Here is a 15,512-nt window from a genome sequence, read left to right on the forward strand (position 1 = left end):
TAGAGTATCGTAATTGTAACTTAAGCAAATCGACAATGATTTCAAGATGGTTTACAGAAAACATGCTAAACAGGATTGAGACAGAGATGCCTAACGAACTAACAGGTTTTAGGAAAGGTAAGGGCACCAAAGATCAGATCCTTTGCCTTAGACAGATCATAGAAAAATATAAAGAATTTAGGCACTCGCTCTGGTAATGTGTTTTTTAGAATACTCTAAAGCTGTGTTAAGCATGTGAAACTGTGGGAAGTAATGAAAAGAATGTTTTTTTCTCAACACACTACCAGGTTGATAGCTGACTTGTACAGGGAGCCAGAAGACATTGTAAGAACAGGTGTTAGATTGACTGATTGGCTTCACGTTGGAAAAGGAGTTAGGCAAGGATGTTTACATTCTTCTCACTTGTTTAGTATAGTTACGGAAGACATCATGCGTGAAGCATTGAATAAGTCCAAGACAGGAAATAAGATAGGAGGTAGATTGATCTGTAATCCGAGGTATGCTGATGATACAGTGCTCCTATGCAATGAGATGGAAGAACTAGGACAAATTCAAATACAAAGTTATCAAGATCAATAATAACAGAGAACTTCAGCTCAATCCTAGCAGGACAAAGATTATGGTTCTCAAAGCAAATATAAACAGGGAAGCCCTTGAGAAACAAGTGTACCTTAATGTAGAAAGAACTGAGGAAGTCAGCATGTTTGAGTACCTGGGATCCATTATTAATGTGAAGAATTGCTGTTCAGAAGAAGTGAGAAGAAATTTAGAAATGACTAAAACGACGGTCAGAGATTTGTCTGAAATATGGAAGGATGGGTATATTTCCATGGGAACAAACTTGAGGATTTTGGATGCAGTTGTTTTTTCAACAGCGACTTATGGATATGAGACTTGGAACCTAAAGAAGTCAGATAAGAAACAGATAAATGGATATTTGAGATGCGGTGTTACAGAAGGTTGCTGAGGATATCATATACTGAAAGGCGTACAAATTAATGGGTGTTAGAAAAGATCCAAAAATACAAAATGAAAGGATGGAAGGAGGATTTTTCAGAACAGTAATAGAAGGTAAAGTTCCTGGAAAAAGAGGAAGGGGTAGCCTATCAATGATATGGATGGATGGTGTGTGTGGAGTGACTGATCTTCAGAGAGTTGAGGCCTCCAGAAAAACAAACAACAGACTACTGTGGTGAGGCCAATTGTGGCACATTACCGATCATGGGAGTAACCATACGGCATCTGTGGATGCCACGTGAACATATAGCTAGACAGATTCATCAAATTCACTAAAAACAATATATAGTAAGATAATTTATCGAATGGGACTTTACCGAAAGTCAGCTTATCGAAAACCCAACTAATAGAATAAACAATTAATCTAAAATCACTTCAACAACCGCTAATACGGCTAATTGAAAAACAATTAATCTAAATGCATTTCCTCGAAAAAATCATCATCAATGGGAAATTACTCGAAAACGCAATTTATCGAAAGACAATTCATCGAAAACCACAATTGATCGAAAAATTACAATTCATCAATTGCAATTTTTCTGCTTGATTAATTGTTTAATTAATCAAACAGTCAAATTAATCAAACAGTCCTTTTACAGACATTTCCATTGACCCTGTTTCAAGAACTGGCCATTGTCATTCCTTTACTTGACAGTAATCATATAAGAACAAGAACTGTTCCTAGTCAACATCGACACAACGTTATTGAACCGACTTCTTGGTCATTTTTTATTCTATATACTCTGTTCTCTGGATCAACGTTTCACACCGTTTTCAGTAACACATTGTAGGTAAATCTTTTCAATTTACCAGCTATTGACAAGAAATACGATGATATTACCTTTATCTGCACTTGCAATTCCCGAAATATAGGAATTTGGTATTAGAAACGGTATGCCTTATATTTTTTTTTGATACTAATCATATAATAATTCAACAATCCTGCACCCTCTAAACTCCACACGATTATATATGTATTGTTTAGAGCAAGAGTTATGTTTGAAATGTGGCATGAGTTTTTGGAAATGTCTATCTTTTAGGTAGACACTCTTCAATGCCACGTGCAATTTTCACCTTCATACCACATGAAAACTTATCACGCAATTTTTCAGAATGGCGGATTCGATATTGCCTTAACTCATCTCTATTTCTCACATTGATAGTTTTTCGTGTGTTGGTTTGTCCTTAAAACGCGAGTTTATTTTCTTTGATTGATGAGAATTAAATGTATTCAAAGTTTAAATTCAATTTAAAGTTTAATTTCAAATATTAATTTCAAAGTAAACTTTTTAGAAATCATTACTTGAACTGAGAATCAAAATGATTAAAAAAAAAGGAAAAGTCTCGATAGATTCACAAATTTACACAGACTTACAGATTAAAATAATATCAATAATAATATGAGTAGGGGCTTACAAAGAAATTAGAAATAAGGTGAAATATTTTTATTAATATACTTCAATCTATAGATAATTAAAAAATTATATAAAGTTATAGACTTAATTGTATAAAGATATCTTTTAACGTGTTCAAAGAATGAAAACAGAAAGATTACCAAAACAAGCCTTAAAGTACAAGCCATTAGGAAAAAGAAAACCAGGACGTCCTCTTAAACGATTCAACGATGACTTCTAAGGCCGGAACAGGCCATGCTAGGCCTAAATCCTTGCTATGTACGATGATGATGATGATGATGATGATGAGATATCTTTTAAGTATCTTTGCAGAAAGTATTTGAAATTAATTTTATATACAGTATTTTGTACCATATCGTATGCACCCATTGTTTATGAGTAATATCTTTAACACACCATTCGAATTCTTAAAAATAAAAATGAATAAATGAATAAGAGAGGTATTATTGGGATAGCGATTTCTCGCAACAGACGTAAATTTTTTAGTGTTTGGATATATATACAGGGTGTTCGGGATAAATTTGACATATTTATAATTAATTATATTTTTCCGTAAGTTACATGTATTAACACACACTTCTCTTCATTTAAAAGTTTGGACCCTTCTTCATTCATATACAAGATGTCAGAAAGGATGGATAGCTGGAACCCACCTGAATCGTGGAAGAGAATAACTTGTATCATGATGATTCGTGCCCGCCATCAAAATAAGGATATTACGACTGCTGCCCAATGCTCCCTGAATACAGTAAAAACAATCCGGCATGAACTAGAGACTTGCAATGGTGACTACGAGGATGTAGCAAGAAGAAAGATCCCTAGCAGACGATCTGATTGCGTTCGTACAGCAGAATTCCTCGCAAATCTGCAGGAACAGGTGTTGAAGAACCCTGGCATTGGAATTCGGGCTTTGTTCGTGGAGTTGCTAACTGTAGTCAAGCCCTGGATAACAAGGGTAGCCAATGGTAGGCCGTATGTATGGCAGCAGGATTCGGCCCCTTGCCACACCTCTGGGAAAAGTCAAAAATGGTTGTCTGAAAATTTCTACGACTTCACCAGTCCAAATGTTTGGCCTCCAAACTCCCCAGACCTTAACCCCATGGATTATTTTGTATGGGGCGCAGTTGAAAAAGACACCAATCGCACTTCCAGTAATACAAAAGCCCAGTTAATGGATAAAATTAAAACAGTTTTTGCGGCCCTTCCCAGGGAGACTGTAGCATCAGCTTGTTCGAGGTTCCGAAGCAGAATTGAAGCTGTGATCGATGCTAATGGTGGTTATTTTGAGTAAATCTTGTTGATAGTATTGTAATTAACTCTGCCTGTAATGTTTTTTTGTCAATTCATTAAATTTAATAGATACAAAGAAGATTTTCTTTTTCCTTACGAAACTGTCAAATTTATCCCGAACACCCTGTATATAGTCAGGGCCGTCGCCAGATTAAATCGCGCCCTGAGGCAAACAATTAAATATCGCCCCTGATTATAAGACAAAATATAAGAACATCTACAATTGTGATTTTTGGTTTTATTACAAGAGAAACATCAATGCAAAACGATTACATAATATATTAATTAAACGTTTCGTCTACGGAGATGTCGCACATTAAAACTGTTTATAAGCTCTTCTAAATTTAAATTATAAGCTATGGCCACCTCTATCGATATAGCTAAACCAACCAATCTTTATTGGGTCATTGCTATTTGCAAATAATTTTTAATCAGTTGAAGCTTGGAAAAACGTCTTTCCGCACTTGCTACGCTGCTTATAGGCATTCTTAGCGTAGCGACGGCGTCTACCGCCATCGCTACGCATAGAGGTGTAGCATAGAGGCAGAGTGCCTCAGGCGCAGCTTAACAAAAAGCTCGTTCCTCCATATGCTACACCCTGTCGACGGTACTGTATATAGTGTATCCTAAAATAGTTCTTATATCTCAGTTCAGAAAACCTAGCTACTTGATAACATGCATTGATTCTAATCAAGTTTCAAAAATTTGACTGGTCGTTAACGATATCATGTTTTAATCCGCATTTTGATATATAAACATAATTTCAGATGGCAGTACATGTTCATTGACCATCAAGAACGTTATCAAATTACGTACTTAGCTCGTGATTCTGGCATTTGTCCAAAAAGACAGACCTTTACGTGTACAGTCTTCATTTATTCCAACTGACATTGAAAAATAAAGCATGCATACTCACAGGATTTGAGATATCTCAGCTATTGAGCATGGAATGGAATTTTATAAGTCTTGTTGAGAAATATCTTACAACATATGCTATAACTGACTTTCTTATAGTGTTATGTGCACATCTTATGCTTCCTTGTGTATTTAGTAAAAAGAAACTTCCGACTGGTTTGCCTGTAGCCCCCCCCCCCCCATAATGTATAACATCATACATGTTCGCAAGGAGATGTGCTTTACATTATGGGAAACACTAAGGAAAGTGATCAGAGCTTATTCCACCTTTACCATGAGTTTCCCTGTCATAAAAGGTTTGCTTGCGCTTGGATCCACCGAAACGTTTATAGTTTCTATATTCGGCACGAAACTCTTGCAGTTTCTCTATTCGGCTTTGAAATAATTTTGGATTCAATATCCACTTAATTTGAATATTTTCCTTTCATTAAGAGAAATACGCATTTACAGTTGGTGGAACTTACGAAGAACTATGGTAGTTTGTTCAGGTAAGAAACCTATTATGAGAGTAATCAAATAAATATCAAATCGTTCTCCATTTCCGTAATAACCAAAACTTTTTTTCTGAAGATTATTATTATTATTATTATTATTATTATTATAATTATAGGTGTCGCTTCATTCCACTGTGAACAAACGTGGAACTTTTGTTTTCCGTATTAATTTGCATTTATAGCCGCTATAAACATTTTTTTGTTAAATTGGTTTATAGTAATAATTTCGGATATCATCTTAAGGTAAGCCGAATTTTAAACGAAAAAAGGTGATCGATCTTTATGTTCCAACGTTCCCTTGTCTTACTACCATACAACGCTTTACGTGATCTTGTTTCCGACGTTTTTTCCTTTCCACCTTGGTGCATATCTTATGCAGTGCCTACATTAGAGGAAATCTCCATATCTGGTTCGAAGGCTTTCTGAAAAACAAAACGAACATTACAAAAATAAATCATACCCAGATTAACAGAACTGACAGTGTGGCATTCCTTAGGGAACAATTCTTTCGCCAATCCTTTTCAATATATTTTAAACGATCTATCCAAACTACACAATCTATACTGTCCCATCTACTAGTACAGATGAGACACTACTCATAGCTTACACAAGGACCCGTCAACAGGTTTACAACATTTATATTCACACTTCTGATAATCACTGATTGGCTCATACAGAGTTCTATTGTAACAAATAACAATATATCTTAACTCATCATATTTAGAAACTCTCAAATAGCTATCAATCTCCTACACATATCACTAAAATGGCATATCCAGCATTGTCTAAAGGAAACTAAAACTTGTCCTTGCCCTGCAATCCAGGAAGTTACACACCTTAAATATAAAATATATAGGCCTGCACTTTGATTAGAATATATGTGATTGAACACACACATTAACTATATACACCAAAAAATTGAGCATATTATTGTATAAAATGCTAAAATGCACTACTCACAAGAAATATTGTTTTCAAATTCTAAGAAAATCATCTAAACACCAATCCCTAGGTGAGTCTATACTGAAATATGGAACATCTTGCTATGGTTCTGCATCGCAATACTTAATAATAATTTAAACTCATTAAAAATAAGCTAATGGCAACAACAGCTTAGGAGTGCATAAATAGTCCTCTTTTCCATCCATCAATATATAACAACAGGTGACAGCGAACTATAAGAAATCTTAGACATTGATCTTTCATGCTAAAACTACTTTTCCAGAAAATATCGAAAAACAATTCAACATTAAATCAGACCTCAGCGTCCAAAAGTTCACAGACTTCTGTCATATCACCCGCTTTTTCTCCTGTTAACTGTCTGTAATTCACACACTTGCAATCTGTCCTCATAATCAAAATCTCATTATCAAGATAAAATAGTTTTAACTCTTCTTTGCATCATGGAGACCAAAAGATGCACAAAATCTTATTTTGTGCATCTGTTTCTTACTACGGATGAGAATTGGATTCACCATTACACACCAGAATCCAAACAGCAGTGAAAATGGACAGAAACCTGTTGTTCAGCTCTAAAGAAGACGAACTTGGTTCCATTAGCAGGAAAGGTCATGACATCGGTGTTTTGAGATGCTGGAGGCATTTTTTGTTAATTAGCTTGAAAAGGTTAAAGCAATAACCGGAGAATATTATTCCGATCTTTTACCCAGAGTAGACGAAAAATGCCTGAGAAAAGACCTGATTTGCAGAAAAAAAATTTTTTTTCATCAGGACAATGCACCTGCCCACAAAGGTGTTTTGGTAATGGGAAAAGTAAGGGATGTGCACTATGAATTGTTGGAACATCCACCCTGTTTTCTAGATTTGGCTCCCTCTGACTTCTGTCTCTTCCCAAAACTAAAACTCTTCCTCGCTGGTCAGGGTTTTTCTTCGAATCAAGAGGTGATTGCAGCTGTGGAGGGGTATTTTGATGATCTTACTGAGAACCACTACAGGGAAGTGATAATAGCGCTGGAGCATCGCTGGAATAAATGTATTAGTCTTAAGGGATATTATGTTGAAAAATGAAAATAATTTTGAAATTATAAATTCGATTTTTCATTGTTAGGAAAGAGACCATTTCAGACCACCCTAGTAATATGATTACCAAGTTCAGTACTTTCCTGCCTGTTCTTCTTCTGATCATTTTTCTTATCCTTTCTAAGTTTAGACAAATGTTTTTCCACCTTTTCTAAGTCTCTTCTCGAGTTTCTAATAATTTCTTTTAATCGAGATATTTCTAATGTCAACTTATCGTCACAGAAATTATCATCATCACTGCAGCAGTACTTTTCTTCTCCAGGACAAACAATTTCCTCAGTAATGTCATCTTGAGCTTTAGTTCTTCCTTTTTATAACGAGTATTTGGCGCCATTCTTAAGAATAGCAAAAACCAGAAACGCGCCAAGGGTATTTGCCACTCGGGTGCAAACTTTTAGCGGCCGTCCCTTAAAAAATAACTAAAAGAAAAACCATATAAAATAAATATTTGATATTTGTTTCTTGTCGCCCTTTCAATGTTGCCGTCCAGGTGCGGTGCACCCTTTGCATACTCGGGTTGGCGCGGCCCTGGTAAAAACTAATCATATTTCTGTAATAATGTCATAAAATGCTGTAGCACAATAATTATACTAAAAATTACAACAATATACTAAAATACCAATGAAATCTAAAACAGAAACACTTAATAAATCAACAGAAATCACAGATCTTTCAGGAAATTTCTAACAGCAGGTTAGTTATCATCGAAAGTTTATCCATATAACGAATATCCTTTTTTTTTTCATTATATGCCATAGTTTTTCTCTATGTATTTTATCAAAAGCTTTTTAATAATCTATAAAGGACAGACGAGTCTTTAAACTAAATTCATATCTTTTTTTTAAGGATTTGTTTCAATACATAAATATTGTATATACAAGTTTATTCATGTCTGAAACCATTTGGTCTTCTGAGAGTAAATCGTTTCAATACTTCCTAGTCTTTTATTCATGAATTTAATCTAAATTTTTTATCCTGTATTTAATAATATTATTCCTCTGTAATTTCCACAATAATCTCTTTTTTCTTTCTTAAATATAAATATAACCTTAGCTTTTAATCAATCATGTGAAACCTCACATTTCCTCAAACAGTTATTTATTAATTTTAAGAATCTGTGATGTAAATTCTCTGCCATACTTCCAAAAGTCTTTATTTATGCCATCAAGTCTTGTTAATTTTCTATTTTTTGACACTTTTATTATTTTTTTTCAGTTATTCCAATTTTATTGGTTCTATATGAGTGCTGATTTCTTCATTATTATTTTCTGTTATTAAATTTGGAAACATATCATAAATTCGTATAATGTTTTATTCATTGTTCAAATTAAATTATGTTGATTTTTGCTGTCTTATCTTACATATATGCCCTTCTTTTTTATTAATAAATCTGTTTCAATAGTCTTAGTGAGCTTTCTGTATACTACGATTTCACCTATATTTCTTTCCTTTTCTTTGTATAAATAAGTGAATTATATGCCATTTTTTTTATTTAATTTTCTATATTTGTGTTCCAGATATTTAAAGTTTTTCTTTTTAATATTAAATTTTTATTCCAAGTACTTCAGAGGCTGCTTTATGGATTTTCTTTATTAAAGTTTTCCATTCTTTTTCTATAGCTTCACTCCACGTTCACAAAAACTTCACTTATGTCTTTGTATTAAGGATATCCTCTCTTAGTCTGCTAGTTCTCACTTTACCTCTAATTCCCTATGCCCACAGGAACCACACAGCTCCTGCAGTGTTGCTTTTTTTACTCCATGGACGGCTGAGCAATTAGGAAAATGTAACTTGGAAACTTCCACTCAAGTTTACTACCGTTTGAGAGTATTACTGCTTCCTAGCGTTGGCGTGAAGCGATGAAATTCTCTCTTCACAGTGTAGAAAAAATTTCTTTAATTATAATTTCTAAATAATGCATCCAGATGAATTTATACCAATTCTTCATTTCTCAATCCTTTATGGACTGAAATAAGTTCATTTAATCTCTTCGGAAAATATAGCTGTGACTTTCGCTTCTCTTGTAATTCACAACAAGATATCTTGTGGAAAACGTTTGTCAACATACAAACAGCACTAACATTTACAACACGTGACAGCTCATACAAAATTACAATTAAGTTCTAATATCGAATTAAATAAATGTATTTTATATCTAGGCAAGACTTCATTATCCAAAGATAAAAATAACATCTCAAGACGTCTTGTTCGCGACATATAAAAGCAAATAAACATTTTAAAAAGAACAAAATATTGTCAAGTTACTAAATGCTTAACTTTAATTCATTCATATATTTTTAACTTGTGGTATATCTGAATGTTAACGTAGATATCCCACAAGGTGTGTTTAATGGCATTGGAGACAATGATCGCTAAAACTTAATGCACTTTGGGCCTATTATGTGAGCAGATGAATCATTTCAAAAGGCAGTTATGTCGGGGAGATCAAAGGCATGAGAAGACAAGACGGCAAAATAGTTAGATGAGCAACATGAAGGAACTTACCAACTCCAATTTGCATACAAAAAGAAAAAAAAATCAAGACATCTAGTGAATCGGAGAGCCTTTGTTCACAAGATTTTCAAGAGATTCAGAAAGCACAGGATGGCACATAACAACAGCAATATTAAAGAACATAAAACACGTATTATGAGATTGATAGATATGGTATGAGGGTGCAACAGTAACTTGGATTTGGTGTTAGTTTTATTCTTCGATAATTTTCAAGAAGAAAAAAAAGGATAAATAGCATCATAACAAGTAATCATAGTTCCTTTTAGTAAAATTTAATGTCTCTTGGTTTGATTAATATTCCTACCAAAAGGTCGATTGTCCTCTTCCTGGTATGCCTGTTTCACAGAATGGTTTCATACCTAGAAATCATTCTGTGAAACAAGCATAACTTACATTATCAGATTATTAAGTTATCAGTTCTCACTGATAACTAAATTCTGTTTACAATAAATAAATAAATTGAAATATAATTATTGTAACTTGATCACATGGTAATTTTAAAATGTTTTTGTGTCTTCTAGTATGAACATTGAAAGCCGCTGTTTTTTTTTGTAAACGATTTTGAAAGTATAAAAGAAGTTTTCACTAAATCAGCTTTTCTAGACAGACCAATACCATCTTTCTTAAATCTTTTGCCTGAAGTACAAGTAAGCAAAGATCTGTTTTATTTGATTGACACGCGAATGTGAATTTCAGTTTTCTTCATTCTGGTTTACTCTAAACTGTTATTACAAGGAAGTGCATTTAATTACAAGTATGAACAATTATGTTTGGACATATTCCGCTTATTACTGAATGCTTTAAGGTTTCTTTTGTTTCATCTACCATTATCAATGAGTATGTAGTTTATGCATTTTATAATAACAGATTTTGCTTCTGAGAATGGTGCTGTATGGCAAGAACAACGAAGATTTACTCTTCATGTACTTCGTGATCTGGAATTTGGCAAAGATCAAATGGAAGATCGAATAAAGGTAATTACAAACAATGTCATGGAAGCTTTGAAACTAAAGAATATGTGATCTTTATCTGAAATCATTTGAAGCGTTTTCAAATATTATATTTATCTTTTATCCTTTTCCTCTAACTACATTTAGAATGAAATAATGAAAACATACACAAATCAAGAGAAATGCTGGCCTGGTTGGCCGAGTGGTTAGCGTGTTTGCTCTCCAGCTAAAATGCTGCGGGAGAACCAATTTTTCTAATTGGGAGAATTAGAAAAATTGAAGTCGGAGAGTTGTAGAGTAGGTGCCCTCCCTCGATGAATCTTAGACTCCCTCGAGGTGTCAAATAATAATAATAATATATCATTTTTAGTGAAAAACAAATCTAACCTCTGTTGAACAAATAAGAAACTATGAACATGATTTATTATTTATCTTCTATGCGTAAAAGATTAATACTATAATTAATGTTGGTTTGTCAATAGAGAATTATCTGTTATTACGATTTATACCACGTAAGAAGAACATCCCAATATGATGCTAACTAATATTTCGTGCACTGTAATATTAAAAAATACTCTTTGATTGACATAGTCCAACAATCAAATATCGCCTAAACATATCGTGAACCTAATCGCAAAACGGCAAATTTTTTACAGTATACTTCAGTTGAACGAATATCAATTTATTGTGAAAAACAAAACAAAAACATGGGTTGAACGAATTCCTAATTCTGCATTTAAAAACAAAATGAACGCTGGTGACATTATGTTATGAATGCAAGTTTTCTTGTCTCGTTCTTTTATTATGGAAATTACATTCGATGCATAGTCTGGAAATGTAGGCGAGTTTATCTTAATATCAAATACATAAATGCATTGCCTGTGTAAAAGTAAACACAGCCTATCGTTAAGAAAACACGATTGCATAACATCAAATTCTTCTTATGTTATGAAGAACAAAGTCAAACAAAGTAATTCGAATTTATTTATTCTTTTAATTAACTACAGTACTGAATAAGATCTATTACTCTCTCTATCTAACTATCTATCTCATCTTTTGAATAATACGAAAACAAAAATTATGCACTTGGTACTAATAGTTTTATTAAATGTTTACAGGATGAAATATGTTCTTTCATAAATATAATCGAAGTGTACGGTGGACAACCTACTAACCTCAGAGAGATTCTTATGGCTAGTACTATTAACAGTATCACCTCCATGGTTTTCTGGAAACAGTTGAATGAACAAAGAATATAAGTACTTGAAGAAATCACTGCTGCTGCAATTGACACTATTCATTACTTTGAAGCAACTACATACTTTCCTTGGTTGGTTCCAATAATGACGAAAGTTTTACAGTGTTTGCCGATAATAAAAATGTTTAACGAAATGAATCAATTTATCGAGTAAGTGTGAAGGTTTGAGATATTTACTTTATGTACGACTTTCACACTTATAAAAATAATAGCTACAATTATCTCTGCTAATAATAACATATATTAAATAGAATTACAAAAGTCACTTAATTTTTTATCTGTGGAAATCGGTATTTGCTGTAGAAAGTATCCCATTTTTAATTAACGTGAAAAGAACTTTGTTATTCAGTAGCAATCCGAAGATTAGATAACTATTATAAAGCGTGTAAAGATTTTAATTAAAGAAATAATAAATTAAATATTTCAACAAGTTAATACTTATTAGAATTACTTAGATTCCGTAACATTTCTATTGAACCTTATTTTTATAGCAAATTCAAAATAGGATTTCCACTTTAAGACAGGAAAGGGAGGGGACTATTCAATCCTTGGTACTACGGAACTAAGGATTGTACCGTCCCCCTTTCCTGCCTTAAATATTTAAAACTTAATTTTAAGCTTGATTTATCACAAATGACCATGTTAACGCTGGTGACATGTTTTAGAAAAACATGATACCATAGTATAGTACTACTGAAATTCTAAGAGCTTGGCTTTATTTGATTATATAATTATATAAAATATTTGTTTCATGGAGAATACAGTATAACAAAGAGTTCTTCGTTCTTGAGCCAGATTTGAAGAGTTCAGTCTTGCTCTTATGCATCTTTCTCTAATTGGTTCCCATTCTACCATTGCAGCTGTTGCTTTACTGGACAGCATAGTCGTTACTCCTTTTGCATATGTACTATCCTCGTCTTTGTTTCCAGCATATATTATTGTTTCTCCTGAACTCAATCGGATCAGTCCCTTTCCATTCTATCTTGTTTTCGCTTATTCCCAATGTTTCAGTTTTGCAATATGTCATTTCTTTGGCTATATTGGCTGCTTTTGATGTTTCGTACATAGTCCTCATATTCCAACATCCAAATAGTTTATATGTCTATTTCAGTTTTTTGGTGTTTTGTCCAAATTTTCTGTTATATTCCTCAATTTCTTAGTTTCTTCATAATCGTTTTCGATAGGGGGATGTCATTCTCAACAAATTGTCTTCATTTAGTATTACATTGTAGTCAGATGTTTCTGTGGTCCTAGTTTTTTTTTTTTTAATAACAAAGCGCTTTTTTACGAGGATGGATTGCTAGCCGTTTGCTCAATCCTCACCTATTTATCCTGGCTTGGGACTTGGATCATGTGGCCTAGCTACATCATAGCTGGTTTATAACAGCTGTAATACTGCAAGGAAATATATATCTCTCCGATGACCTCTCCGATGAGTACTCTTAAAACATTTAAAGTTCTCATTAATTTTTAGAACATAGAAATTTGCAGTTTCAGCTACTATGATGGTCTACAAAGAATAAGCAGCATCATGTAACATTTTCAAATGACTTCAAGATCATCATCCCATAGAAATATATCTGCTAGCTCAAAGACGTTTCACACAAATTAATGTATAAATAAATCCTCTACCGCCTCTAATTCTCCAATGGGGGTAACCAAAGCTGTTTTATCTCGAAATTAAGTTTTGAAATTGGTTGGGAGCCAACCTCCACTCTTTTGAAGGCATAAGCGCAAAATACAGCAGAGAACAACAACTATGCCACTCCATCGTATTCCTCAATTCTAAGTAATAACGTTATTTTTCTGAATTTAAAATTTAAAATTAAAATTTAGAATTTAAAATCGAGTTCTAAGTGAAAAAAACATCATGTATCAGCGATCAGCTAATCCATGATATACAAAAATAAATGAAATAAATTATAGATTAACGTTAAGTTTTAGTTCAGAAAAATTATATTTTTTGTGATCTTTGAGAGATTGTAGGGCTGTATTCAAACAAAAAGATTTGAATTTTAATTATTTGTGTACTTATCAATTTACGGTAAAGTTTGTTCAAGAATTTTTAGTAGCTATTTATTTTGTATCGTAATAAAGGAAAGAAAATAATGCATTGCAATGCACTAAAGGATAATATTTTTATTATTTTTAAATAGGAAATATGTTAAAAGGGAATGTAACAGTGTTGTTTGGTGCAGGAAGCAAGTCTACTGCAACATCAATTCACCTTTTACTTATGACAACATTTCCAGATGTCCAAAAGCCTGTTCAAGCTGAAATCGATGAGATTGTCGGCACTGAAAAGATGCCATCATGGGACGATTATCTACATCTTCCAACTGAAGTTACTTTATGGGAAGTGTTTAGATACCAGGCAGTCGTTCTACTGAGTCTCCCAAAAGCGTAAGTCTTCATTATATTTAATTACACCACAAGAATATATTACGATTATTTTTTAATCAAATATAAACAAAAATTATACATAGACCTTCGCTTTATTTTAACAGAGACTTTGTTTATTTTTGAATCTGTTTCTCGGCAAATTTGAATTGAATTCCTACTGATAGCATAAGTAGCAAACGAATTATCGGAATACAAATGATATGTGGTAGGATTTCCATGTAGGTTTGAACCATCAGTGACCAACTAAGGATAATTACATGGATGACCATATAATTTATCATCCGAACCGAAACATTTTTTAGAGTGAGCGAGAGGCTAAAAGAATTAAAATTATACATATTGGAATATTTATTTATTAGCCGACAGGTTGGTTTTTCTTTGTTTCTATTCAAAGTATCTTTCTTCAACATATACAGTATTTTACAAAACAAATCTGGTCAAATAGTTGTCTCTATTTCCGATTCTTTTCAATGTTTCATCAAACTTAGATAATGCAAAATCGTAGATTTTTTGACTTTCATTCCATACTGGTAAATGCAGGATAAAATGCATATTTTATCCAAATAATATATTTATTTAGATAAAATAAACTTATCCAAATAAAAATAGACGCTTCATCAAAAGATTTTTCCCACAGGCCAAGATATTCCAATGCAATTATAGAATTCCAACATTAAATCTTTTGTACACTGTTCGAGCTCTCATAATTTAATTTGTTCTGTTTTTCCCTTGCTTTTGTAGGAACAAATTTCAATTTCTTCCTGTTCGCAAGTTTTTTTTTTGTTCGATAATTGTAATTCTCTAAAAGCTTTAAAAGCTATAGTTCTTCGACGCTCCATTTATTGAATATTTTGATGAAAGATTTCCAACTGATTTTGAGCAATAGATAACCGAAATATCCAGGTCGTTCTCGTTTAGGTTGATTTATAACGTTTTTCTTCAAACGCTCAACAATTTTTAAATTCGGGTGATGACGGACAACAGAAACAAAAAGAGTAACGCAATGCTTAAGTAATATTTTGAATTTGGCATTTTGTAATTCAGTAAAGCAAACTGTGTATGTAAGTATGCATGTATATATGAGTGAGATCATTTAAATTTTTACAAATACAGCTGCTGTCTCAATTGGTAGAATAATACAGATTGTTTTGGACGCTGTTATGAATTATGTGTACATCACAACTAATTCTAAGTGGTGTTCCTGTTCTATAAGTTC

General features: G+C 32.9%; 2 protein-coding genes across 5 annotated transcripts in view; both read left to right on the forward strand.

The window, feature by feature from the left end:
* Nucleotides 1–15,512, forward strand: part of LOC150101515 (cytochrome P450 2J6-like) — a 38,783-nt gene that overhangs the window by 20,981 nt on the left and 2,290 nt on the right. Inside the window, exon 6 of the mRNA XM_090400820.1 lies at nucleotides 10,553–10,659. Within this exon, the coding sequence (XP_090256946.1) occupies nucleotides 10,553–10,659 (107 nt within the window). The remainder of the gene's footprint in view (nucleotides 1–10,552; nucleotides 10,660–15,512) is intronic.
* Nucleotides 10,201–15,512, forward strand: part of LOC150101516 (vitamin D 25-hydroxylase-like) — a 31,875-nt gene continuing 26,563 nt past the window's right edge. The window contains exons 1-3 of one of the 4 annotated variants that reach the window (XM_090400570.1): nucleotides 10,590–10,659; nucleotides 11,754–12,043; nucleotides 14,050–14,296. The gene's annotated coding sequence lies outside the window, so the exon portion shown is untranslated. Of the gene's footprint in view, nucleotides 10,660–11,753; nucleotides 12,044–14,022; nucleotides 14,297–15,512 lie in introns of those variants that run through there. The other 3 variants (XM_090400573.1, XM_090400571.1, XM_090400572.1) reach the window with 3 other exon arrangements.

Source organism: Typopeltis vanoorti, chromosome 11 (assembly GCF_054136105.1).
Source record: "Typopeltis vanoorti isolate ZY-2024b chromosome 11, IOZ_Tvanoo_1.0, whole genome shotgun sequence".
Classification (NCBI taxonomy): Eukaryota; Metazoa; Arthropoda; class Arachnida; order Uropygi; family Thelyphonidae; genus Typopeltis; species Typopeltis vanoorti.